This window comes from Mauremys reevesii, linkage group 3, assembly GCF_016161935.1.
Source record: "Mauremys reevesii isolate NIE-2019 linkage group 3, ASM1616193v1, whole genome shotgun sequence".
NCBI lineage: Eukaryota > Metazoa > Chordata > Testudines > Geoemydidae > Mauremys > Mauremys reevesii.
Window position 1 is genome coordinate 101,395,789 of NC_052625.1, and position 27,947 is coordinate 101,423,735.

Consider the following 27,947-nt stretch of genomic DNA (forward strand, 5'->3'; position numbering starts at 1 on the left):
GTTAAGTACTGTAGAGCAATGCCTTTATCATGAAAGTTGAACTTACAGATGTAGAATTTATGTACAAAAAACCCTGCATTCAAAAATATAAAAGGTAAAAATGTAGAGCCTGCAAGTCATACTTCTTGTCTGAGCAATTGGCTGAACAAACAAGTTTGTTTACATTTGCAGAAGATCATGCTGCCTGCTTCTTATTTACAGTGTCACCTGAAAGTGAGAACAGGTATTTGCATGGCACTGTTGTAGCTGGTGTTTCAAGATATTTACATGCCAGATGCACTGAAGATTCATATGTCCCTTCATGCTTCAACCATCATGCTGGATCCATGCTGATTACAGGTTCTGCTCGATAACCATCCAAAGCAGCGTAGATTGCTGCATTTTCATCATCATGAGTCAGATGCCATCTGACTTGATTTTCTTTTTATGGTGGTTTGGATTCTGTAGTTTCCGCATCAGGGTGTTGCTCTTTTAAGACTTCTGAAAGCATGCTCCACACCTCGTCCCCTCAGATTTTGGAAGGCACTTCAGATTCTTAAGTTTTGGGTCAAGTGCTGTAGTTATCTTTAGAAATTTCACATTGGTGTCTTCTTTGCATTGTGTCAAATTTGCAGTGAAAGTGTTCTTAAAATGAACAATGTGTGCTGGGTCATCATCAGACACTGCTATAACATGAAATATGGCAGAATGCTGGTAAAACAGAGCAGGAGACATACAATTCTCCCCCAAGGAGTTCAATCACAAATTTAATTACTGAATTGTTTTTTTTAAATGAGCATCATCAGCATGGAAGCATGTCCACTGAAGCATGAAGAGGCATATGAATCTTTAGTGCATCTGGCAGGTAAATATCTTGCAACGTCGGGTACAACAGTGCCATGCGAATGCCTGTTCTCACTTTCAGAGGACATTGTAATTAAGAAGTGGGGGAGCATTATCTCCCGTAAATGTAAAAAACATTTCTCTTAGCGATTGGCTGAACAAAAAACTAGGACTGAGTGGACTTGCAGGCTCAAGTTTTATATTGTTTTGTTTTTGAGTGCAGTTATATAACAAAAAACCCTACATTTCTAAGTTGCACTTTCACGATAAAGACAGTGCACTACAGTACTTGTACAAGGTGAACTGAAAAATACTATTTCTTTTCTCATTTTTACAGTGCAAATATGTAATCAAAAATATAAAGTGAGCACTGTACACTTTGTATTCTGTGTTGTAACTGAAATAGATACATTTGAAAATGTAGAAAAACCCAAAATATTTAATACATTTGAGTTATTCTATTGTTTAACAGTGCAATTAATCACTTTAATTGTTTGAGTTAATCACACGAGTTAACTGTGATTAATAGACAGCCCTAATATATATATTATCCATAGATTTGGACTGGGAGACAAGATCTGTATCCTTCCTTCATAGAGTATAAAGAAAGGAAATGTTAGTGGCCACCCCTAGTCATCCTTCCTCCCACACATGAAGTGGGTGAAGGGTAGAGGTGTAAAAGCTGCTTCTCTGCCCATACATACCCCACCCCCTTCCATTCAATATAGGGCCCCTGCCCAGATAAGGCAGAGGCAACAGTTTAAGTAACTCACTCCAGGAAATATTTTGTACGCACATTTGAGGCAGTGAAACAGAACTTGAAGTGTATTCACACATACATAAACAGCATAAAATGGATTTTAAGCACGTCTTTGTACTGAAGGAACAGTATTATTTCAGGGGTTGATAAAAGAATCCAAGGTAGTATGTGTTAAAAAAACATACTTAGGTACCCTTATTTCTTGGTAATGCATTTTTGAATACGTCAAAATTGATGGATGTTACCAACCCCTCCACCCCACATCTACTCTCCATCATTTTCATACAGATCTTTATGAAGAGACATTACACAGGCACAGCTTCTTTAAATTGTCTTAATTCTATGCCAGATGCAAATATGGCATGTTTCATATTTTCAGTGTACCAGTCTGTCTACAGCACATGACTTCCATACTCTGTCAGATAATGAAACTATATTGAAACATATCGTTTCCCTCAGACATTTTGCTATACTGCGTTCCATACCTATAAGAAATGCAGGCCCAGAATGTTTTGGCTTCTGTCATTCATTATATGAAGGACCCTGAATCTTAAACACATTTAGAGTAACACATGCAGCTATAGCTGCAAGCTGTTTTTTTAAAGGAGAGAAAGTTGGGGTGAAAATTTGTATTTTAGAGTCAAGCTCAATAATTGAGAACAGGAGAAAGGACAAATTGTTTTTAAAAGTTTGGCATCACTGGGTTTTTCTTTTTTTTAAAATCATGGTCTCCCCTTTTATCACTGTTTATTATATAGGTGCTCAAGGGCTGACTTGCTGCCGTTGACTCAAGTCATTGAAGAGAACTAAGGATTTTTATGATTTAGGATGGAGGTGGTAGGTCCAAAACTGGTTTTGCTTACGCTCAGTTCATTTAGTCTTCAATAATATGTCCAGAAGTTCAGATTTTCCTACTTCATTCTCCTCCACAGTTTAAGTGCTTCTCAAATTCCCCTACTGAAAGCTCACTCATTACTTTAACGACTCCTCCATAGAGAACTGTTATGGTGGCTGGGCAAATTAAGGTTTTAAAAATAGGATGCCACATCTGCATTAGACAACACTTAGTGACTAAGAACCAGGAAGACTTTCTATCTCTATCCCCAAATAATACAATTTTAACTTCAGGCAAGGATAAAGAAAGTAGGAATTTCTCCAAGATTGTTCCCAGTATCTGGAGATTAGAGGTCAGATATCTATCCACACAAGATTGAACATAGTAAGCATGTCAGTCTGATCATTCCATTAACCCGTCCAAAAAAAAACAAAAAAAACAAAAAAAAAAACTGGTTTCTTCTGTTTGATTACATTTTATAGCCCATTCACTAGATAAGGGGTAGGCAACCTATGGAACGCGTGCCGAAGGCAGCACTCGAGCTGATTTTCAGTGGCACTTACACTGCCTGGGTCCTGGCCACCAGTCTGGAGGGGGCTCTGCATTTTAATTTAATTTTAAATGAAGCTTCTTAAATATTTTAAAAACATTAACTAAACTATTGTTGTAAATAAATATATTATAGACTTATAAAAAGACTTTCTAAAAACCATTAAAATGTATTACTGGCACGCAAAACCTTACATTAGAGTGAATAAATGAAGACTCGGCACACCACTTCTGAAAGGTTGCTGATCCCAGCACTAGATCCTAGGCAACGGAAACAAATGTTTTCTGATTCAGAAGAGACTCCGTGAATACTATTTAAATACTATAATGCTATGTGTCTACAGAATAAAGTCACTTTTTTGGAGTAGATTCCTAAATTCTTTATCTGGCAATATCCAGTAAATTAATTGTTGCACCTTGTAATATCCATCCCAAGGTATGTTCTGTGGAGAAACAGACAATTGATGGGGGGAGGGGAGAGGGAGAGAAGAAGAAGAGGAAATCTTCTGTTTCAAAATTTCTGTATTTCAGTTACTAAAACCAAGTTAGATTTCCCCTCCCTTTGTATACAAAGATTCCTGTGTATATAAAGTGCTGTCAATAGTACCGTCATTTTTACAGCTTTCTGAAATCCCCGATCTTGCAAAAACATATGCATGTGCTTTTTTACCAATGCACAAAGACTATGCATTTGAATAAAGTTAAGCAAACTGTGTCCACAGAACCCACCAATTAGACCTTTTGAAGCCATTGGAGGGTGTGTGTGTGTGTGTGTGTGTGTGTAGACTTTGATAATCTAAGAATGTCTTTTACACAATGCTCCATCAGAAAATGGATTTAAGTTCAAGTCAACAGTGATTCTAAGGATCACTGTAGAGGAATGCAATGTTACATTCCTCTTAGGTTTATGGTAAATTTCCTAGTTTTGGCTGTGTGAAATGTAACAGTGACCTGCGATTCAAGTGTTTCAACAGCAACTAAATTCATTGGAGACTGCTTATGAGAAATCTTGGTATGAGAACTTTCAGAATTGTGTTGCTGTGTCTACACTTCACTTAACCAATATTGCACTTTAATTTTGCTGTTACATTTCAGAGAATAAATACCTTAATAATTTGGTCAATCTACTATTTGAAAATTGCTTTCCTTTAAAACTGACCAGTTTTACACGTTTGACACATGAAAGAACAGAAAACATTAATTTATACCTTTCCATGGACTGTTTCTTCCCTTAAAGTTTTGAAAACTGAAGAGATTAGTTGAGGGTTTTTTTAAATTAAAACTAAACTGACCTTTTAAACAGGTAATAGTGCCAGTTATATGAATAGATTTGTCAATTTGACAGGTTCAATCCATTAATGAACCTAGTGTAATATTGCATATATCCAGTGATCTTGATAATACACAAGGCCACATAAGCAGGAGATTGTGCATCTTTGCTTAACTGATCTTCAGATATTGCACATATTAGCCTACTGAAGCAGCATCAAAAAATGGGGCAGTGTACATGTCTGATGACCAGTTAAAGCACTTGGGTTCCAATTATAGCTGTACAAAAACCAGAGATCTTGCATGCTCCAATAACTGCCATGGTAAATGGCATGCCTCCACCCAATATTCTGTTTAATGGCTAAAACTTAACAGGCAGACAGCTTTTATAGGCATGTTTGTAATTTACAGAACATGCCAGCATTCTAAAGTGGATAGAAGACCCCACATACTAACTTTAATCCATTTGGGAAAATAGCATTGCCCCTGAGTTGACTATGGCAGGAGGGGAATGGAGAAAGTATTCTTTCAAAACCACTTTCCCTTCAGAAAGACAGTTTACAAAGAGATGGCCATGTTTTGAATTTTAAGGAAGTATAAGCTACTTCAGCCTACTTTTCAAGTTTGGTTAAATACTTAATTACCATATTTAATATTATGGTAAGATAAAACAGGATATCAAGAGGCAGTTTAATATGGCAATGAATGGAGCAGAATGAAAGGGGAAAATAGTCTGCAGGCTTCAGTGAGGATGTATTCCAGCTTCTCAAAAGAACATTAAATACAAAAAACACACAAGAGTCTTTCACACAGGAATAATGACAGTGTGCCTGAATTGTTTTATTTATTGCTTAAAAATAAAGACTGTATCTGTATGCATCTCATTAAAAAGTAGCTTGTACTTATGACAAGCCTTTCCTATCACTTTAATAGGCAAGTATGAAAGACAGTGCATCTAACTGACACAGACAGGGCTTATGACCTAAACTTTAACAATGTCAGACCAAGCAAAAACGTGGCAAAAAACAGCATCCAGAGCTGAGAGAAAGCAAGTGTTCCATTTAATGTAGGATTACCACAATCACTAGAGAAATGAATCCTTTTCACCAGCCATCCTGCCCCCCAAATTCTGACCATATTTATGAGTTGCAGAAGTCAAGACTTCACATAACCAGCCTCCTAACAGGAGACAAAGCAAGCCAGGTGAGTTTCCTCACTTGAACTTTTAGCATTCCAAAATATTTAGTTATAAAAATTGGTAACATTTTCCATTTACACTTTGTATGGGTGAATACATGCATTTGTTTTTATAATTAGTGAAAGTCTTTGTAACAGAACAACTATATCTGAGTGATTTAAAAAACTCTTACATTTATCTTAAGTTGCATCTGACACATCCCTCTTTTCTATGCACTACTAAATCAAAGGTATCCCAAGACCAAGGTCTGAGTAATTCAAATTAGTCTTCTAGTTATACTGTACGCTAGTTTCACAAAACAGTTTAAGACAGGTAACCCAAGCTAGAACATTTTTATTTATTGGCAATCCTCTCCTGGATGAAGTTAAAGCTAGCATCTCAAAGCGTTAGTGTATGAATTATTTCTGGCCATTAGTTTTAATATGTGCACATGGGTGATGCTTCCTGAGGTTTATTTTAACTGGGTGCACTACACTAAGAAAAGCCTGCTATTTGTGCTGGAATGTGTTTTACAGGTTCAAACTGGTTAGGAGTATTTGAAGTAAACTATGCTCTGCTAATAACTGGAGATGCACTTGCTAGCATCTGTATCACTGCAGTAGCCATGTCACAAAGGACACTTGTTTCTCTTCCTGTTCTTCTTACTTGCCAAGTAGTATGCTTACCTTGTATTGGGGCTTAGTGACAAAGTAAGGATAGGACCTCCTGCCATTGCTCAGCTATCCTTGTCCAATTCAGAAAAACAGACCCACTTACTCCAGGAGAGCTGTAGTTAAAGGGTCCTCCCATTATGGGGTAATCAACAGGAACAAAGTAGTATGTGTGTGAGAGGTGGCAGACAGGCTGGAGTGGGAGGTCATGGGTATAAGGACACTTGTGGCAAAGAGGCAAGTGCTTATTTCAGCTACAACTTCTGTCAAGAATACACCACAATATTCATCCTCTGAACTAACGCCTACCCTGGATACGCGTCATACCGAATGTTGTCTGTATTCCTTTGAGAACAGAGTGTAAACACCACCCTCTGTTTTCATGTCAGAAGAAGGTAACCAACTGCTAGACACAGCTGCTCTTTTAGTGGAGGATAAATGATAAACATTTTCAATTTTATACAAAAAACAAAAATGTGTAAACACCCAAAAATATCACCAATTCAAAGAAAACCAAACCCATCACTTGGATTGTCCTTAATGCAGCACCATAGCAGCAGTCTGGTCTGAGGAGCAAGAGTCTTGCTGCTCATTCTGTTGCATTTACATGCAAGAGTAAAGGTAACATTAGCAACACTGTGATTTACTGTCTGCTCTCAAGGGGTCTGGGTCCAGTTTTAGTTTGCTCACATCATTCTCTTCATTAGGAAAGCTTTTGTAGTTGGCAAGGACGTTTTCCACCAGAAATCGAGCAGCTTCATCTATGTTGATGTTGTCCTGAAAAAGTTGTGAAAGAGAGTCAGTGATCTTTTCACCAACCGATTATAGTCACATCTGCCTATTAAAAAGATTGGCAAATACGATCTCTTTTGTGGAAATTGTAACTTGACTTAAGCAGCTTGGATAGAGTTGAACACATTGCTTAATATTCCTGCCTTAGGTGAAGGCTGCAAGTCCTTTAAAGCACGAGAAAGGTTATCTAGTTTCACAGTACATTCCTTGTATAGAAAAAGGATAGGTTCACCTAATTTGATGAAGGGGACACACTGGCCCATTTTGGTGTACAGTAAAGTGCTTTACTTGGAGGGTCTGTTTCTGAAACATGGGTATTGCAGAAAAGTCTATAGGAATCTACAGAAATTCCCAAATCTGTAGAGGGAAGGTGGATAAGATAGAACAGGACTTACTGCCTCAGTGAAATGATGAGAGGGGATGCAGTGACTTGGACATTGCCTATTTCAGTTTAAGGGAGCTGTCCCAGAACACCTATCCAATTGTCCAAGCAGACATAAGAGCTACAATTAGAACCAATATCCAAATAAAAGCATGCCAAGTTCTCTTATCTAGTTCCTTGCCTCTCCTGCTTTGAAGAGAAAAAAGTAAGAAGGGCTTTGAAAAGCAATGTGAATGACCGAGTCAGATTCTGACAAGGGAATCACTTCTCAACCATCATGGGAAGTTGGGATGGGGCAATGGTTAATTATCTGACAGACAGGAGGATAGTCTATCTTGGTACTTCGTGGGCCACAAAAATCCATGAAGTAAAGCATGTATACTTTGAGTTGTGTGTTAGAACATGAAGATATGCGAGATACAGGGCACAGTCAAGCTTGAGTGAGGAATCTTCACTGACTTCCCGCACATCATTTAACACGAAACAAGAAATGGGGTTTGAATTGATGGATTGAGGGATACAAATTAGTATCCTGACACTTGGTTATAAGAGTTTATTTTTTGGAGGTGGGGGGAGGGAGGAAGAGGGAAACGTGGAAATAAAGGACTTGAACTGAGAAAGTGACTAAAACAGAAGCTTCCTAAAATGAAGGATTAGAATACTAACTTGCCCGAGATTTTATTGATGGCTCTCACCATTTAACTGAGATTTGGAAACCAAATAATAGAACTTTAAAGTGACTTAGGCATTTGGCAGCCTAACACCCTCTGGCATACCAGCATGCACGCTGCCAGGTATTTACCTGAGTAGGTTTTTTTGGCCATTTATTTTATCTTGCAATATTTGCAAGATGAACTACAATGGGTAGATGGCAAGGCTATCCATATTGTTTTTAAACCTTGCCTCGTAGCCTCAATGTTTTATAGACCATCCTCAGTAATGGCATTCAAAAGACCAAATATTCAGTCTTGCATGCTCAGAGGCCTTAAAGGCTTGGTTTTATAAAAGCTCAGAAGTAAATTATATTTTATATTAAGGGATGGATTTTTTGTTACTGTTAACCAAGAAAACTAAAGACCTCAGGTCTCGTATTATGAAGGCTTCTGCAGGTGAAGCCCAGGCTGCTGGACTCCCAGGGCAAGGAAGCCTGCCTAAAGTGGCTACAATGGTGCCAAGTACCTGTAAAACTTTCCCCCGCTGATCAAGTCTCCACTAGCCACCTGGCCCAAAGCAAACTATACCAGCTGATCGATGAAGGAGCTTGGTCAAGGCATTCTGAAGACCAGATAGTGCAATGTGTGATCTGTACAATCAGCATGTTCCATGGAGTACCCTGACGACATTTAGAGTCATCCTATCCTTTCCTTCCCCTGAAGGCAAGTTGCAGCAGCTCCCACGGCAACATGAGGATGTAATTTGCTAGTCAGTGCACCAACATGAGCCCACACACTTGCACAGGATGCATTTGGTTGTGACTGGTCACAGCCAACTATGTTCTGGGGCTGTGAAATTAACACTGTAAGGATAAATAGGCACTGCCTGGGGATAGGGACAAATACGGAATTCCCCTTTTACTAGGCTGACTTAGATATCCACATGTACATCTTGAGGGTATCAAAAATATCCCCACTTCTGAAGGATGTTTATTATTTGCCTTTTTTTCATTTTGAGTGCACAAAGGAACTATGATTAGAGAGAGCCAAAGACGACTTAAAATGCTTTCTAAAATAGTTTTCACTGTAGCCCATCTCAGAACCTTAAATACAAACGTATTTGGGAACAAGTCAGTTCTCAACTTGCTTTCTGAGATGGGAATTTTTTATTCTGTTTCTCTGACGAGAGACTCTAATGTGTTTTACTTACAGCATCAAAAGAAGTGCAGCTGCTGCACTGCTGTAAGAGACACTGAACCTTCAACTCAGTTTGGGTAGTAATTGCAATTTATGGATTTTAAAAAAAAGGTACTATATCCAGAGAGAGCTAAAAAGGTTAGAGAGAACAAAGTTACCCATAATGGAATTTCCAGCTACAAAGCTTCTGTTTAAATCTAAGACACAAGAAGCAGGGCATTCATTATACCAGCAATGCAAGTTTCCTGTAACAACAAACTGACAGGCAGCGTTCTTGCGTTATCAAAGCCTGTTAACGTTGTACAAGGCATGCACTATCTTGCCTAAACTATTGTAACCTCTTTCCTGGCCTCTTCCCACCTCCTTCCACTGGGTTTGCTTAATGCAATCATCTCTTAAGTGTCAAAGCTCTCCATCTCTGCTCTTACTTAAGGTGTACCCTTCCTCCTCTACCCAGTCTCTTCTCAGAAGCCTTCCCTTCCCACATTTTTACTTCTCTTTTCACATGCTGGCTGCCAGGAACAGCCATCTCACATTTATGTCTATTTTCCTTGCTGACTCATCTCGGAGACAGTTGAAGGGGAAGTGGGCAACTAAATGGAGGGGAGCAAAGGGGCCTTGTGGTTTAGTGCAGTATATCAAAGGATCAAGTAGGACAATAAACTTCAGAATTCAGACTCAATCATGTTTTTCATATTAGGAATTAACTCCTTAAGGGAGATTCTATGAATTCCCTTAGGGAATTCACTACTGCAAAACGGGAAAGCACTGAAGTACTATGGTGATGGGCTGCTATGCAAAGAAAACAAAAAAAACACCACACAAAAAGCACACCTCTATGCTAGACAGATTACATGAAAGGATGGCTAGAATTCGCTACTAGAATAAAACATTAACCGTTTAAAGACTTGACAAGAACCCTTTGCCTACCTTGGGAACTGACTGAAAAGCTTCTCCCAACTTCAGATTCAGTTTTGCCATTTTGTACAGTTAGTTTACCAGTTTAAATCACATCCCAGATGTAGCTACACAGATCAGGAATAATTTATTGCTACAAATAGCTATTCAAATCAGATAAGTCAAGGAACAAACAGAATAAAATCTACTGTACCAGTTGTACATGATTCTTTAACAATTATATATATAAAAATCATTGGATACTGAATACCAGTGGTTTACCTAAAGCAGTGAGACTCAGAAGACCTGGTTTTTAACAAGTTTCCCTTCCCCAGGCTTTTAATTTTGGGTTCTTACACACCCTACCTTCCACAATGAACAGGCACATTAGCAGCTCAAGGTGTGACACAAACTCACATCAGGAAGAGAAACTGGGTAAGAGAGGACAAGGTAGTAAGTCCCACAAAAAAGGAATGATCAGCTGAGATATTGGTAGTACAGCCTGCCTCCAGGATCACTGATTAGCCAGTGCAAAGTATTAGCTTAACATAACTTTTACAAGACCATCCTTATTTTTCAGGAACGCTCACCTTGGCAGATGTTTCAAACCACCCTATAAAGCCACCTTCTCTGCAGAACTGGTCCATTTGCGAGGGATTCTGGCTGCCATCTTTCTTCTGGTCACACTTGTTTGCAAGGAGAACGGCAGGGATAGGGCTGCCATTTGGAAGTAGCACTTTACTGTCCAAGTCGTGTTTCCACTTGGAAACAGCTTCAAAAGTGGAGCCTCTTGTGACATCGAAGACCACAAAAGCACCAACTGCCTCCTTATAGTACACTCTTGTCATGTTACCAAAACGTTCCTGGCCTGAAAGACAAACAGAGCAACAACTTTACATTTGTTTTTAAATCAGCAAAAACTATGGATATAAACTGAAATTATCCCATGTAGATAAAACAATTTTAAAAACCAAGTTTGTCAGATTGATACATCTGATTCTAGGATTAAGTGCCAGTTTACCTGAATAAGTCCCCTTGTCGCATTCAATCAGCATACAAAGACCACTGCATAGATATGCAATGCATACTAGAGTCAACTTAGAACAGTTGTACCATACTACTTCATATCAATCATTTGTCAATAATCAATGGTAGTTGTTTTTAACTCCTTTGTCGAATACCGCATTGATAGTGTTTCCTAGGACAAAAGCAATGACCTCTGAAGCGTCACTGGCTTGCTAGACCTACACCAAGACGTTTCAGATCATTTCCTATGATTTCTTAAAAAGTTTTAGACCCTATAGTTTAACAGAATTCAGAGAGCCCACAGTGAATCTACAGAGTGCTTAAATTTAACAGCTAGTTCAACAGTGCATACCATGACAGAGGTTATGGGGACACGTAGTATCTTTGAGAATACTGTATCATCTTTATGAATGCTATATAGATCTGTAAGAGCTAGAAGTTCTATTCTAGCTCCACAGAGGAGTCACAGGAATTTCCAGCAGGAATTGAAGTCACTGGAGTAATTAATACAAATCCTTAGACTGGTAACCACTCTGATGATGCCTCAGTCCCGGAGGAACTTACACATACCAGTTTGGTCACCTTTAACCAGGTCAAGGAACTGTAATTCACCAGCCTCACAATGGAGAGGGACACTTGCTCAGTCCAAGACCTGACATGATGCTATGACCAAGAGTGACAGAACCTGCAGAAAGAGCCAGAAGTACTGCGAAACCTGCCAAGGTCTCCATTTCAAAAGATGGATGACTGACTGCTTGATATGACCTGCATATAAGCAGTTTATGACAATGTTCTCTCACACTTTTGTTCTGGATAGATACTTTGCTTTATGAAAGTTGGCTGTCACTGCCCTGGGGAGAACAGGACTGCAAGTGCTGAACTGAAGTCAGACTTACTCAGGTGATCAGTTAATTGTAGCCCAAACCCCCAACTAGAAAGCTGTGGGATCCTGCTCTGAGAAAGGTCTTGGGCCATCACCTAATAGCGGTGCCCTCAAGGAAGCCATGAAAGGGTCAGAGGTACAGTTGCGTTGAGAATTGACATACACCAGGTAGTAACAGAAGTCTCCAGTTCTTCTTAGGGAATCAGACTTGGAGGATGAAGTGTATGTAACAAACATTACTCATCCCTTTCTCAGAAGGGGACAAGTACTTAAAAGGCATTTGTTACTATCAAGAAGTGGCTAAACATACAATGTTACAATGAACCCATTTTTAATTTAAGGTTAAGCCTTTTCAAACTCATCTCTGGAATGCCTTCTAACAACTAACTACTTCAGAGAGTTGAACAAGGAACCACACCAAGTTATAAAAAATGTAAGCCTCCTTTGAGAGTTAAAGACAGGAGAACAAAATCCATTCAGATTTAAGTTCTGGGCATATAGTGGAAAGCCAGTTATGCTAGCTGTTGTCACTACTGCATCTCTAAAATACCAAAAAAGACTGCTCTCCTTAAAATCACTAAAGGAAGTTAAACTGTTAAGTGGAAACATTTATTTTATGAATATACTTGTATGCGTTTAGACTGAAGCCAAGTTCATATTTTTTACTCTCGCTGCTGTGTTTAAAGCATAAAGCCCAGAAGCATGCTCATAATAGTCTAGCCAAGAGTCATGTTTCAGTGTATGGTGCATTATAAAATGCTAGAATATCCATGAGAAAGTTGGGCATACATACAAGATCTGTATTACCATACTTGAATATCAAAGTGAGGTTAGGAAATTCAACTAGGAAGGGGGGAGGAGCGGGGGGAAGACACCTTCCACCCATATTTTATAGTGTATGTTTTTTATACCATGCCCATCATCGTGGTAAACCTTTTGAACATAGAAGAGCTTGCATTAAGCAAATCCTGTAATACAAGAGGTAGTTAAATAGCAACTATGCTACTGTCATCTCAGCTACATATTTGTAAGTGCTCAACAAGCAAGTCTCTGCCCTACTAACTTTTTTGAGTAAAGGAGACTATTTAGCTGACTACAATATGCACTTCCCCAGCAGAGGTAAACAAATATTAGCAGTACTGCACAACTCACTACATAGGAAAGGCATTAAAACAGTTTAGCTCAGCAGCAAGGCCTTCTAGACAGTATCCTATTTTAGTAATATCAGTTCTTAAATGTAATCTGAGATATCTCTTAGGAATGAACCTTTTTAGGATCAAAAAAGGTGCCAGCCAAGCAGCTGCTAGAATTTGGAGTCAGCAATAACTGATGGAGTCGTGTTTCCCACCACCACGAACCATCTGATTGGAGTGTGAAGTGTTTTAACAGGAATAAAATAAGAAGCTGTACAAGCCTGATAAGATGGTTAATATACTAAGTAAATCCAAGTTTCAGAGTTTTCATGAAGTCTGTATCCACTTATTCATGTGTAAATATCAGTGGCAGAATTTTCTGAAGCCTTCATGATCTCGAACTTTGAATGCTCAGTAGCTGACCTTCCAGTGACTTATTGCACATCTACTGTACTTCCCTGGCTGTCATCCCCTACTATGACCACCCTTCACCATTCCTTCCATAACAACTCAAGGTTACTTTCATCTCTGTGTCTAATGTGAGCAAAGTATGCAAGTTTGAATCTGATTTCCTACACCAGAGTCTGCTTCTCTTCAATAATATTTCTAACGTAGGCATTAGTCTTCCCCATCCCCTTTCCAGGAAATACATAAGAGCCTTTGCCAGCATTTAAAAGTTTCAAATGTTCTTGTCAGCATTAACTTTCCTATGTTCACATCCATACGCCAAAAGTGTCACAAGTTGCTGCTTCATACATTTCCAGATGCCATTCCCCCCCCCCCCGATACTTTAAGTGAGGCCATAGCTGAGTGAGCCATCCCAGTCTTTCAATTTCCCTGCAATGGGTCCTTGGTTGAAGATAAGTGATCCCAGATAATTTACTGCCTCTACAGCTTGTTGTTAATCATGTCATCTTGCATCCTGTCTATTAGCAGTTTTCATCGCATTCAGGAAGATTTTATATTCCTCACTTTTTTTTTAAAAACACACTGACATTGTTGCACTGCATCACTGGGTTTTTAGCAGAAAGTGTTGTCGCAGAAAGTGTTGTCATTAGTAGATCTGAGGTGAGTTAAGAGGTGTCCACCAGTAGAAATCCCATCTCCTTCCACTTTGTCAAACCTTCTAAGAGTTCTCATAATACACTGTGCATATATTAGAGAGGATCGGGGACAAAACACATCCTTGTCTCATCCAGTGGAAAAGCCACTCACTGTTAGAGTGTATCTATTGTTGTTTACACCGTGGTCTGTTGGTGGAGATTTGCAATGAGTTCAATGAGATGCTCTGGAATCCCCATGACCACCAGTATGGTCTAAAGACAGTCACGGAGGACAGCATCAAACACTTTGATTAGTCAATGAAGCACATGATCAGTGTGTGATAATATACGCTGCATTCTGCAAATCATGTGATGGATATTTACAATTAGGTCATGTGCCTTGGCCCACACTGAAACCAGCTTGTTGTGGTAGTGGTTCATCTTCTCTTTCCCCCGCCGCCCCACGCAATCTTAGATTACATAGAGCAGAAATTCGCTCATGTGCTATATCAGGGAGATGATACAATAGTTACTGAACGGTTATGTCTCCCTTCTTTGGTAAAGAAGAAAGATTCTCTTCAACCAGTCCCCTAGGGAGTCCTACATCATTGCAAGTTTTCCAATGTAAGTACTGCATTTGCCAATCACTGAACAATTCTGCAGGCACATTTAGCCCTGGTGCTTTCCCAGGTTTCATTTTCAAACATGAACCACTTCTGCTCACAGGATTGATTGTTCCAGCTCTGTACTTTCTCATCATCCTGTGTGATGACTGGCTGTGGTGAGACATACAGATTGTTACAGTAATTTCTCCACTTGTGTTTACTATCACTCTCAGTGAGAACTCTGCCATCACACTCTGTTATTCTGTTTGATAGAGGGGAAAACCTTTTGGTAAAAGGTCTGACCACTGAATGAACATTTTGTATTACTCTTTATAATTCTCAAGTTCCATACAGTTTGTCCTTATAATTCACTTTGCTTGTCTAATGTAACTTTGAATCTGTCTGCTCAGTTCCTTCTATTCCACTATGTTCTTCCATTTTCCAAGCCACTCTTTCCTTCTTCCACCAGCTCAAACACCTTCTCAGTTAATCAGAGTGTGGTCAGACACTGACTTCTTGGAATATGTGCTTTGGCATATAATAGCATAATAGTTTGTTTTATTCCAAAATTCATTGGGGGTTGTTTTCACCCATGCTGATCCCTCAAACCCATTCTGGACAGAAGTTATATAATTCTCATTGATTCTGGATAAGTCCAAACTCAGTGGACTTAACTTTTAATTATGTTTGAAGCTATGATGTTGGACAACAGCTGATTGTCTGACCCCACTTCAGATTACATGCACTAAGGGAAATCTTTGTTCGTTGGATATTCCAGCTCCAGAATTGCTGTATTAGAGTCAATTTGATTGTCATACTATCAGGTGATCTCCACTAGTGCAGCATCTAGGATGTTGGTGAAAATGGTGTTTGTAATGAACAGGTGACGAAAGCAGCAGAATTCAGCTAAATATCTTCCTCTCATTTTGAGAGCCAATACTAGCAACACAAAAATACAGTACAGGTGTATTCCCTTATTTGGGAGCAGTGCAAACTGATAAGAGGGGAGGACAGTTTGATACTTTTGCTATATTAAGAGTAACGGCTATTGACTTGCTCCTCTTCAGATGTTACATCAGAAATAGAAGCAGGATCTTTGAGCAAGATGGAAGGAAGGAAGTGGGAGACTCAAAATACATAGTCATAACATAATCCCAACCTCAAATAGCCTCAGGCAAGATGTAGGGTATTTCCAAGAAAAGAACTGAGCAGGGAGGGAGATGGGGAGGTTACTGGTAAACCAGGGAAGTGTTTAGCCTTCCTGTACTGAATACAGAACAAGTGTAGCAACACTAATTTGCAATCAGTGAGGAAACCAAAGTGAGCAAGACCCCCTCTTCCCCCCAGCAATGAGAATTTAAAAAGGAGGTATTGCTAGAACTTAACAGTATCTCCTAAAAATGAATACTAAACTAGTGACTATGCAATAAATCTCACCTTCAAAAGAATTATTTTCTAGCACACTTAAACGTGGCATGTGCCTTACTAAAAAAGGGTACGTTGCAAACAGCTTGCAACGCCGTTGTGAACTTTAGACCAGACAGTTTCATTAAAACACCAAGAAAAGGAGTGAGGAGTGGATGAAGTACATGGTTATAGATATTATGCAGATTGTCCACTTCAGACTGCATACATAGTGCTACAATTATTTTAATTTTGAAACAATATTAATTTTTGATACACTGCACAAGCAAAATTCAACAGTAGTTTAAAGCCCTGATTAGAGACCAGCTGTTCTAAATAGCAATGCTGAATGGAGGTACAGGAAGAGCTGAGCTATTTTCCATGAATCAGACAGGGATCTGGGGAAGGTAAGTGGCAGAAATCACAGCAAGAGCTGGTATATGTCAAGCTCCCTGCTCCACACAGACTAAGTATGGAAGATTCTTCTGCCTTTATGGTTTCCTTAGGTGCATTTCCAGCGAAGTTACATGTGATTGCATCACTAGGGACTTGCCTACACTGGCACTTTATAGTGCTGCAACTTTCTCGCTCAGGGGTGTGAAAAGACATCCCTCTGAGTGCAGCAAGTTTCAGCGCTATAAGTGCCAGTAGAGACAGCGAACCAATCCTGGGAGCCATGCCCCTCGTGGAGGTGGTGTTTTTTTTTTTTTTTTTTTAAAAGAGTACTGGGAGAGCTCTCTCCCAGCCCTCTGCTGCAACTACACAAGCCACGTTAAAGCAACACTTCAATGTTGCCAGTGTAGACTAGCCCTAAGAAATATTACTTTGAGCATCAAAACCACAACGTGCGATAGAGAGCTAGTCCGCTCTGAAGCCTAGATGAATACTTCCTAAACCTCTTTGTTTATCATCTAGAATAATATGAGAGTGTTGGTTTTAAAATGGTCCAGATGTAAACTTGAGACTCCTTAAAATACATACATTTGAGGTAAATGTGCACTTCAGAAAAAAAAAGTACTGTTAGTTACCCTACAATAAGTATAGTTCCAAACATGTGGAATCTCAGCATAACATCAAGAGTGTTCCGTGTGAACAATCACCTGGAGTTCAACTTCTCATTTCTAAACTCCTATGCACATTGTATAAATGAGATCATTAACCATTTTAGCTGTTACTTATTGTAAATTCTTAAATCAACTTATAGGTAACACTAAAGAAGTTTAACACAATTGAAAGAAATATTTGCCTTGAAAATAAATTAAACCTGAGTTCGTACATAAGAGAAAGTTACTCATATTGAAGCCAATGATTCTTGCACTTAATTTAACAAATACTGAATGACTAATATCCCACTGATTGCTGTACTACTTTTGAAACAGCACTTCATTTCTACTATGTAGTGAGATAGATTCAGTAACTCTAGGGTGGAAGAGCTGCGGCTGGTGGTAACACTAAAAAACTCAGCTACTTAGAGCAGTTTCAAAAAAGAACCTTTTCTGCAAGGAACAAACATGTTTGAATTGAAATAGTAAGAGGAACAGATCAGGCTGATGCTATACTATACTCCAAAACTGCACACAAAACTAAGAGTTTGTTCAGTTGCATTTTCTCTATTCTATTCCGAGATAGAGCTGTCCTCTTTAAAGATGACTGAATACTGCAGACAGATTAATTACCCAAGGCAATACAAAGTATAGGTTAACATCTCAATTTAAATAATGGTTAAAGTTGGGACGCTCAGTAACAGCCAATGATATACCTATCCTAGTAACTAGAGTATTAGTATATTGGCTGTTTACATTAAGATCTTTGATATTTAAAGAGAAGAGTTAAGATGAAGCTGAAATAAGAGTTTCATGGGTCTTCAATTTTCTTTAAACAGCCTGGAATCTGAGTTTTGAGTGAACCAAACAAACATTAATCCAAGCTGGTCTACTTGGTCAGCAATCATTATAGGGAACCATATTATGGTAGAAGTACATTGGACAATATTGCTACCTCAGACTTCATTGGAAGCTGGAGTTCAGTGAAGTCAAAGGAAAGCTGCTGGTAACACTGTTCCCCACCTGTTGCTTGGACTAACACTCCCCCCACCTTTGAACTGCTCCACTGGAGGTCCTCCTCCCCATCAAGTTCAGGCTTCTTGTCCTGACTTCAAAGGGCATCCTAGTAGGCAGGGCCAGGGTTAATCTTTTTTGAATCAGCCCCACTACACAATGTCATCCTTGATATCCCATTTGTCTGCTTCTACAGCCAGATCACCATGATACCCCCTTAAGGGACTCAAATATGAAACTGCAGAACTACTAATAGTAGTATCACTGAAATCAACCTCTATCAGATGACTGGCAGGTAGCTAGTTTAACATTTGTTTAAAAAGGAGCTCCAGAGGAGACCCTGGCATTTACAAGCTGGTGACCCTTATTTTCAGTACTAGGCCAGCTGGTAGTACCTATAGTAAAGAACAGAATCAGACACACTGATAAACATGATTTGCTTCGGAAGAGTCAAATAGCCTTTTTGTACAGAGGAGTCCCTTAACGATTAGAACTCTTTGATGATGTCAACAAGCATGTGGACAAGGCTACTCACACCTTCTGGTCAACTGTTTGTAGTGATAATCAGGATGGCCCATTTCAAAAGTTTTTTTCCTCCTGCTGATAATAGCCCACCTTAATCGATTAGTCTCATTAGAATTGGTATGGCAACCCCCATTTTTTCATGTTGTGTGTGTATTTTATATATAAAGCTTTAGCCCATAAAAAAAACATATAGCTTCATGGGCTATAGCCCACTTCATCAGATGCATGCAGTGGAAAATACAGTAGGAAAATATTTTATAAATATAAATAAATAAAAATTATTTTCCTACTGTATTTTCCATTGCATGCATCTGATGAAGTGGGCTTTAGCCCATGAAAGCTTATGCTCAAATAAATTTGTTGGTCTAAGGTGCCACAAGTACTCCTTGTTCTTTTTGCTGATAAAGACTAACACAGCTACCACTCTGAAACCAGTGGCTATATAGTGTACTTGGATTTTCAGAAAGCCTTTGGCTCTCAAGCCAAGCAAGCTGTCATAGGATAAGACCAGTGGTACAAGTAAAATTCATTTCTTACTGCTATGCTGCACCAGCTGAAGGGGGAGGGGCACGTGACCTCCTCCACATTCTCCCCATGATCCATCCCATGTTACCTGGCTGGGGGTGGGTGGGAAGAAGAGACTGCTGTCCTCCTCCCGCTGCGCTGGAGACTTCAACTGCAGGACTTTCCGGAACCACAGCAGCAAAAGGAGCAGAACATGGGGCGGCCTGGTGGCCCCACACCAGCAGCTCCTCCATGCAGCTGTACCGCCTCGAGCCCCACCCTCTGGTGGAGTGGCTGTACAGACCCTGGACAGGAGATGCAGGCACACAGCTGAGTAGAAGGGCTGGGGGCGGTACAGCTGTGCTGGAAGCCTCACGTGCTGCTCCTCCTGGGTCTCTCCATTACACCGTACCAGCTATAAACCAGCTGGACTGCCTTACTTGCACCACTGGATAAGACTGAAGGTTTTCGTGGATCAGTAACTGGTTAAAACAGAAGAGAGGGTAGGAATAGAGAGTCAGTTTTCACAATGGAAAGAGGTAAATAGAGGGGCCCCTTGGGGTCTGTTCCAGGAAGTGAGCTGTTCAGCATTCATTAATGATCTGGAAAAGAGGAGTGAACAAGAAGTGGCAAAGTTTGCAGATCATACAAGATCATCAAGATACTTAAGTTCAAAGCAGATGAAGGAGTTACAGGGGGAAATCTCACTAAACTGAGACTGGGCAACAGAATAGCAAATGAACTTCAAGGTTGATAGGTGCAAAGTTATGCACATTGAATGGACGTTTTCAGAGAACTATTCAAGGCGATGCCAAGATCTTTCTTCAGTGCTAACAGCTCATTTTAAAACTCATTGTATTATGTAGTTTGGGTTATGTTTTTCAATGTGCAGCGGCGGTCAAAAAGCTTGAGAGTATTAGGGACTATTATGGAGGGATAGATAGGACAGAGAAATATAACACCATTATATATCCACACATGATCAACTGTATGGAACAGTTTCTGTATAAGGAGACTAAAAAGATGAGGGCTGTTTAGAGAAGAGATGACTGCTAAGAGGAGATATAATAGAGGGCTATAAAGTCATAATGTGAATCCGAAGAAGTGGGCTGTAGCCCACAAAAGCTTATGCTCAAATAAATTTGTTAGTCTCTAAGGTGCCACAAGTACTCCTGTTCTTAATGTGACAAGTGTTATTTGCCCTTTCCCATGGTTCAAAAATCAGAGGTTAACCAATAGAATTAATAGGCAGAAGGTTTAATTTAAACAAGAGGAAGTACTCTTTCCACATAATGCACAATTAACCTGTGGAACTCATTGCCATGTGATGCTGTGATGGCCAGAAGTATAGCGGGTTCAAAAAAGAATTAGGGAAGTTCCTGGAGGATAGGTCCATCAATGGCTATTAGCCAAGATGGTCAGGGATGCAACCCCATGCTCGAGGTGACCCTAAATATCTGACTGCCAGAAGCCTTGAGTGGAAGATGGGTGGATCACTCCAAAATTGCCCTGTTCCGAACACTCCCTGAAGCTCTGTTACTGGCCAACATACTGGGCTAGATGGACCGTTGATCTGACTTGGTATGGCAGTTATGTTCCAAGAATGGGATGCCTTTTCTGAGCTTGGTATAATGCCAACCTGTCCTCAGTTTCAGAGGTGACTCACTAGGAGAGATGTGACTAATGTGATGTGGTTGTAGGATGATTGAGGGTTGCCTATAGTCACTGTGTAAATTAAAAATGTATTAGAAAAAGTGTGGCCCAACCCTTCCCAGTCACCCTGTTCTTTGCTTCCTTCCCCACTGGATTCTCTTCAGAGCCCTGACATATTTGGTAAGTGTTTAGTAAGTTGCAGATGTTACTTCCAGTAGCACAGCAATTCTGCTGAGCAGACCTCCCATAATGTTGCGCTGTAGATTCTGGCAACACCCGCTGAAAGAGGGAAATGTCAGTCAAAGTCTGGAGACCTTTCACTGTGATCCAGCAGACTTCTAAGTTTGAAAGCTTAAAGGAAAAGCTACCTTTAAAAACAAGTTTTATATTTTCAGGTTCACCTTTTCTTTGGAAGCTTATAACGTAGGGACAAAGCTGACATAGGGATGGCCAAACCACCTCAATGTAACATACAGTACTGGACAAGCAATAAGATCTACAATCACGTTGAACGCATTCAGCATATGAATGACTTTTCATGTATATGGAAAGGCTGCATTATAAAAATAAATAGCAGAACTGCTCATTGTAACATGTTTTGCAGTGAAAAGGTCTGAACCCCTTTTATTCAAAGTTGAGCAAGGTTTTGTGAAACATGACTGCTAATAGTTTGTTTCCACATGAAACAGCACTGTACTTCTCATCTTTAAAAGAAGCTTTCACGTCTTAATGTAATTTATAGCAGTGGCTCTCAACCTCACCAGACTACGGTACCCCTTTCAGGAGTCTGATTTGTGTTGCGTACCCCCAAATTTTACCTTACAGTAACTCCTCACTTAAAGTTGTCCTGGTTAACATTGTTTCATTGTTGTGTTGCTGAGCAATTAGGGAACATGCTCATTTAAAGTTGTGCAATGCTCCACTATTACATTGTTTGGCTGCCTGCATTCTCCACAGCTGGCAGCCTCCCTACACACACCCCTCCCACAGCACCTCCCACCTGCTAGCAGACCCTGCAGATCAGCACCTTCTCCCTCCTCCACCTGCCTGTAACAATCAGCTGGCTTGCGGCATTTAGGAGGCAGGGGGAGAGGAGCGAGGACTCAGCACGCAAGCTCCCCCTCCCTCCATATAGAATGGATTTTTTTTTTAAACTAGTAGTTTGACTGTCAACTGTCACCTTAACTGCAATATACAAGGTACCAACATGTTTTTCTAAGGGTAAGTTAGTAGGTGCTGACTTTTTAGTAGCTGATAAATCTCATTCTGGTATCTAACTATTGGGTTAAAAAACATTGGCATCTGTAGGTGGTCATTAATGTATAGTTGCTCCAGAAATATTTCACACAGACAACATTGGCAGACCAAGTTGCACTTCAAGAAAGCTTGATAAATCCTAGATAAGCTGCTTTGCTGTTACAGTTCACTGCACTTCATTCTATGGGAATAGAAAACAAGTTTGACTAACTTAGTATATCTATGTACCTCTTAACATAGACTGTTGGGTAGAGCTTTAATGCTGTAGGTGCTGTGAAGCAGGAGACTAAGGCCTGGTCTACACTGGGGGGGGGGTCGAACTAAGGTACGCAAGTTCAGCTACGAGAAGCTGAACTCAAACTACCTTAGTTCGAACTACTCACCCGTCCAGACGCCGCGGCTCCCCCATCGACTCCGCCACCGCCGTTTGCGGTGGTGGAGTTCCGGAGTCGACGGGAGCGCATTCGGAGTTCGACATATATCGCGTCTCATCTAGACGCGATATCGAACTCCGAGAAGTCGAATGCTACCCGCCAACCCGGGTGGGTAGTATAGACGTACCCTAAAAGACTATTCCTTGAATTTTGTAAGTTTGTGAAATTCAAGACACCATCCCCAATTGAAAATTAAGTGCACAAAGTCCCTCTGGTGAAAAGCTAAACATGTGTGTTTGTTATGAAAATGAGAAATGCAAACTTATTTATATTTAAATCATTAGAACAACCAAAGACCAAAATTTAATAATGAATTCTTCACAGTTTGCAATTGTGGGTTAAAGTGTTAGCTAAATGTTTATGCCAGAGTGATAGGATTTAAATAGAAGCCAGCAGGGATTTTTGATTTATTTCATTTATCTGTATCTTTTAAAGAAATAATGTGACCTGAAACCTAATTATGCATAAAGCTCACCTATGTAAATGCACATTAGAGGGAGAATCAGGGGAAGTTCACTATCACTGCTCCCTATTGTCTCAACCCACCTCTGGCATCTTGGAAGGGATGTTCTGCTATAAACTACAGAATTTTAATTACAGCAGTACAACCCTCCCGTTGATGCACTGGTGTGAACAATCTTACACAGTATAGCTTATTCGCATACAGGAAGGGGAATAAACTATACTGCGAGAACATTCATATCATAACTGCATCAAAATTAGGGGTTATGCCAAGTATAACTCCCAAATATAAAGACAGCTCCAATTGAAGTTCTACTGATACCAAAAAAACCATTTAGATCAAGTTTTAACTTAGATTATAACAGACTGGATAGGGCTGCACTTTACTGTGTTTGCATAGTGCCTAGAACAAAGGAGCCCCAATCCGGACAGGAAAAATCCAGGTATGCAAATAGATACCATGCATCACCTTATTCTTTAGGTTTCAGTTAGCTCCTCATTGAGATAAGTGAAGCTGTTCAGACCTCTCAGGTCGATTGCAGGCTGTTCACATACTGAAAACTACATAGAAAGTGACAGTGTTATGAGTTATCTTCATAACCAAGAGGCCATGGAGGGTTTTGATGGTTTTTTTTTTAAAAATACAGATTTTTATCACCATGCAACAAGGATCCATTATTCCTTGATTATGACACTAACTATATGATCCTGCTATAATTTCTGCAGGGAACTTCATTTGTTGCACAAACTGGATGCATATTGAAAAAAAGGAGGGTCCTAGCAGGCTGAGCCAGAACATCTACACTGCAATTAAACAGCCCTGCAGCCAGAGCCAGCTGACAGCCGTAGGCATCCAATTGCCATGTAAACATACCCTAAGAGCCTTGGAAATGTGAAGCAAGTTAACTGTTGCAATGACAATAAGTTCTGCAACTACACAATAGCTTTGAGAGGCATCATGCACTGCATGTTAAGCTTTGTCTCAATGAGTGCTAACTCAGGGTATGGCTACACTTGCAGCTGTACAGTGCTGAGAGTTAAACCTGTCTTTGTACAGCTGAATAGGGAAAGCGCTGCAGTCTGGTCACACTGACAGCTACCAGCGCACTGTCGTGGCTACATTTGCAGTGGCATTGGGAGCGGTGCATTATGGGCAGCTATCCCAGTGTTCAAGTGGCTGCAATGTGCTTTTCAATAAGGGGGGGGTGGAGTGTGACAGGGAGCGCGGGGGAGAGCGAGAGTTGATTTTTGGAGCCAACACTATCAGCAGCTGCAAATTCTGACCCCCTCCTCCACCCCTCTCTCACTCACTGAAAGCAAAATAGCCCTCTGTTTTTAACCCTCACAGACCAGATAAGCAGCCTCCCCAAAACGCCCCACCCCCCACAGGCCATGCTGCTTCTCTCCTCAAGCAACCACTAGCTGTGGGCATTCCAAAGGGAGCTCATTCACAGCAAACACTAGCTATGTGTTTTTTCTTTTTCTTTTTTTTTTTTTTGATAAGCAGCTTCGGGAGCCCAGGGTTCACAACAAAACAAATGGAGGCATCACAACAAAACAAAAAGTATTCTCTTTACTTAAAAGCATTATGGGAAGGTTCTGGAGGTCAGTTACAGCGTAGTAAGATTAATCACTGTTTACACTGGCACCCCAGCGCTGCAGCACCAGTGCTATTCTTTATTCCTCTTGTCAAGGTGGAGTACAACCAGTGCTGTAGCCAAGGAGATACAGAGCTGTATGTGCCTTGCCAGTGTGGATCCGGAGTGAGTTACAGTGCTGTAAAGCCACCACCAGTGCTGTAACTCAAGTGTAGCCAAGGCCTCAGATGCCCAACATTGTTACTGCTCAGTGCAGGTAAGAACGGAGGATCAGATTTTGAAGGTCAGTACAGTACAATGTGATGCTTAGATTAGTTGTTGCTCACTAGTGAGTAGTACTCACTTGGCAGAGTACTGATTCCTTCTTGTTGTGGAGGTGACAAGACCAAAGAGCCTAACAAAAGCATCTTCTCAAGAGGAAGCCAGTTCGAGAAGCCACGTGGATCATGTAAGGCCCCTAAGGGTGTGTCCACACTGCAAAAGACACTGCCACAGAGAGTCTTGGAGCCGGAGTTAACAGTCTCAGGCTTGCACAGTGGGGGTAAAAATAGCAATGTAGGTGTTCCTAGGCTTTGAGGCCCTCCCTCACCATCAGGCTCCAGCACGATTGCTAATGCCTACACTGCTAGTTTTAGTCCCACAGCATGTGCCCAAGAAAACTTGACCCAGGCTCAGACTTGCTGCTGTGTTGGGTTTTTCTGCACAGCATAGACATGCCAAGGAGAAAGCCAAGGACAATGAGCCAAGTACAGCCCATGGATCAAGTCACATGCTTCCCTACAAGGATGCTGAGCCCAGAGAGCATGCACCACATTTCAAACATCTGCACAATCTATTGTGAACAGAGTTTAGAAATGCACCACCCCTCTTTCCCCCCCAATCAAATCTTATGCCTGTTGGAACTTTTTTTTAATCACTAGCCTTTGAGTTTTATGAGGTTTATTTATGAGTTCTCCTGTTAGACATCTGCATCTGACAGGAAGTGCAGAGATTATAGGACACTTTTTGGGAATGGGAATGTTTTGGTTTGATTGTATCAGGCCTCATTTATTCTTTATGGAGCACTGCTAAGCACAGCTGCAAGAATGATTTCTTCTCTTTAACTACAGCAGCAGGTGCTTCAGGAACACATTAAGCAGAGGTTCTGAAGTGAAGCAGAGAAAGTATCTTGAGGGATAATAGTGTTTCCTTTACTTTAATGAAGTTCTTCCTTCCTGGCTGGTAGAAGTCAAAAGAGCTTTCTTCCACAATTATGCAACAGCCCCTCTCGTATTGCATATACATGACAAGTAGAACGTGACTGTAGCATGGTTAGGCATATCTAGGCTAGTTTTAATCTAGCTAGCCTGGGTGACAATAGTAGCAGACATGTGGTAACAAGCTAGCTGCATCAGTACAAGCCTGCCAGAGAAGCTGGAGACATACTGAGGTGGTTAGCCAGTATTGCCAAATCTACCTCTATTACCTGCACTAGCCAGATTAAAACGATCCTGAGTGTGCCTATCTCCCTACAATCACACCTTCATTTGCAGTGTAGATGTACCCTTTGGAAGGGACAAATAGCAAGAAAGGAAGCCCTATTAAATTACATTCTGGGTGATCAGGCTAAGCACAGGCAGAATATGCCAGTGACAAATTGAAGAGCCTTAAGAACATTTCTCCAGAGACTAAATTTAACAGCTAGAGAGGCTGGTTTACAGGAAGAAAGGCAAAGGATGCACTTAAGAATGTTAAGCCCAGCAGCTGGGTGTAGGCAAGCTGCTTATTTATAAGAGTTGGGGGCAGAAGAGGGAAAAAAGCTTGCTACTTCTAATTCACCTGTGCACCAAACCAGGGTTACTGGGATTAAACTGAGAGTAGTGTTAGGCCCCAGGTTAAGGTTGCCTTAAAGACCTATTCTCAGAATCATTTCCCATAGTTTCCCCATGAATTAGCAACAATTGAAGTTGCAAAACTGGATTTGTAAAATTACTTAAACCAAAAGTTTCTGGAAAGTATTTATGCAACAGTAAAGAGATTAGAGACACATGATCAGATTGACAGAATCCCCTTTAGTTACCAGTATTCATTATAGCCACTACAATACAGTACTGTATACATGACAGCCAGAATTACATGTTAGTTTATATGGATAGAGTTTTAAAGCTGACAAACTAAAGAGCCACCATTTGATTCTTGTTGCACTAAGTATTTTCTATCTCCTATTCATTTTGAAGTGATGTTTTATTTGAAAACTGACACTGATTTGCTGACAAGGTATTGTTCTTAAAACATGCAAATTATAACACTGAAATCAGAAAATAGGTACCACTTTTTCTCGATGCGCTAGTTTAGTGCCAACATAGTTTGAGACAATTTTACCTCCTTTCCCCCTGCCCTGCACAAATGTTTTATGGAGGGCACCAGTCCCATAGCTACCTTCCCCTCTATAAACCTGATCTTCAGTATTGTAATAATCTCCCCCAAGTGTTTAACAGATTATGGTTGCTCACACTGAGATTGCATAAATCCAAGTGCCTCCAACAATTCTTTAGTATGTAGGAAGAGCCATCTAAGTTCCTCCCCAGCTCCACATCCGAAGAAGTGAGCTGTAGCTCACGAAAGCTTATGCTAAAATAAATTTGTTAGTCTTAAAGGTGCCACAAGTACTCCTGTTCTTTTTGCGGATACAGACTAACACGGCTGCTACTCTGAAACCCATCTTACTTCTTAGACTCACCTAGACCAAGCTACTCACTAACCTCCAATGTACAGCCTTAACTGACCACGAGTCATCTACCATCTGCAGACAGTTTTCCATAAACTATTTTGTTTACCCAGTTATTCATGCTGTGAAGCTCCAGAGACAAGACCATACTGCATTACTCCACCTCTGGCACAATCCAAGAACTATCATTAACTTTAATTGTTTTCTGCCATAAGCTACTCTTGCCTCCCAACACAATCACCCCTTCTATAAACCCATCAGCATGTATGTGGACACAAAATAGTCAGTTAAGGCTCGGCATCTTCTGGAGAACGATGCAAGTTTGCACATTGTAACATGTGAGTGTAGGCCAGTTTGAAACTTTTATACTGGAAAGAAAAAAAGTGTTCAAAACTGGGTTGTGGTAGGGGATTAGGATATGTGGTGAGGCAGAGCAGAGATCCACATAAAAGTACTTCCTGTGGTTTTCCCAAAAGAGGTTCAGAACAGAGCTGCTTTTCAGGCTGTTTCTCCCTTCCTGATGCCATGGGAAAGAAAAGGGATTGGTGAGAAAACATGGTATAAACTCATTTCAAGAAATGCCCCACCACAGAATGGAGTCCCCACTGTGTAGCTGTTTAGTGCACTATGGAGCCAAGACAACAATGCTGTT

General features: G+C 40.4%; 1 protein-coding gene across 1 annotated transcript in view; it reads right to left on the reverse strand.

Moving 5' to 3' along the window:
- Window positions 1-5,044: 5,044 nt before the first annotated feature.
- RAB32 (RAB32, member RAS oncogene family) overlaps window positions 5,045-27,947 on the reverse strand; it is a 47,170-nt gene continuing 24,267 nt past the window's right edge. The window contains exons 2-3 of the mRNA XM_039533086.1: window positions 10,595-10,872; window positions 5,045-6,860 (exon numbers count right to left, since the gene is read on the reverse strand). Of these exons, the coding sequence (XP_039389020.1) occupies window positions 6,711-6,860; window positions 10,595-10,872 (428 nt within the window). The 3' untranslated portion in view covers window positions 5,045-6,710. The remainder of the gene's footprint in view (window positions 6,861-10,594; window positions 10,873-27,947) is intronic.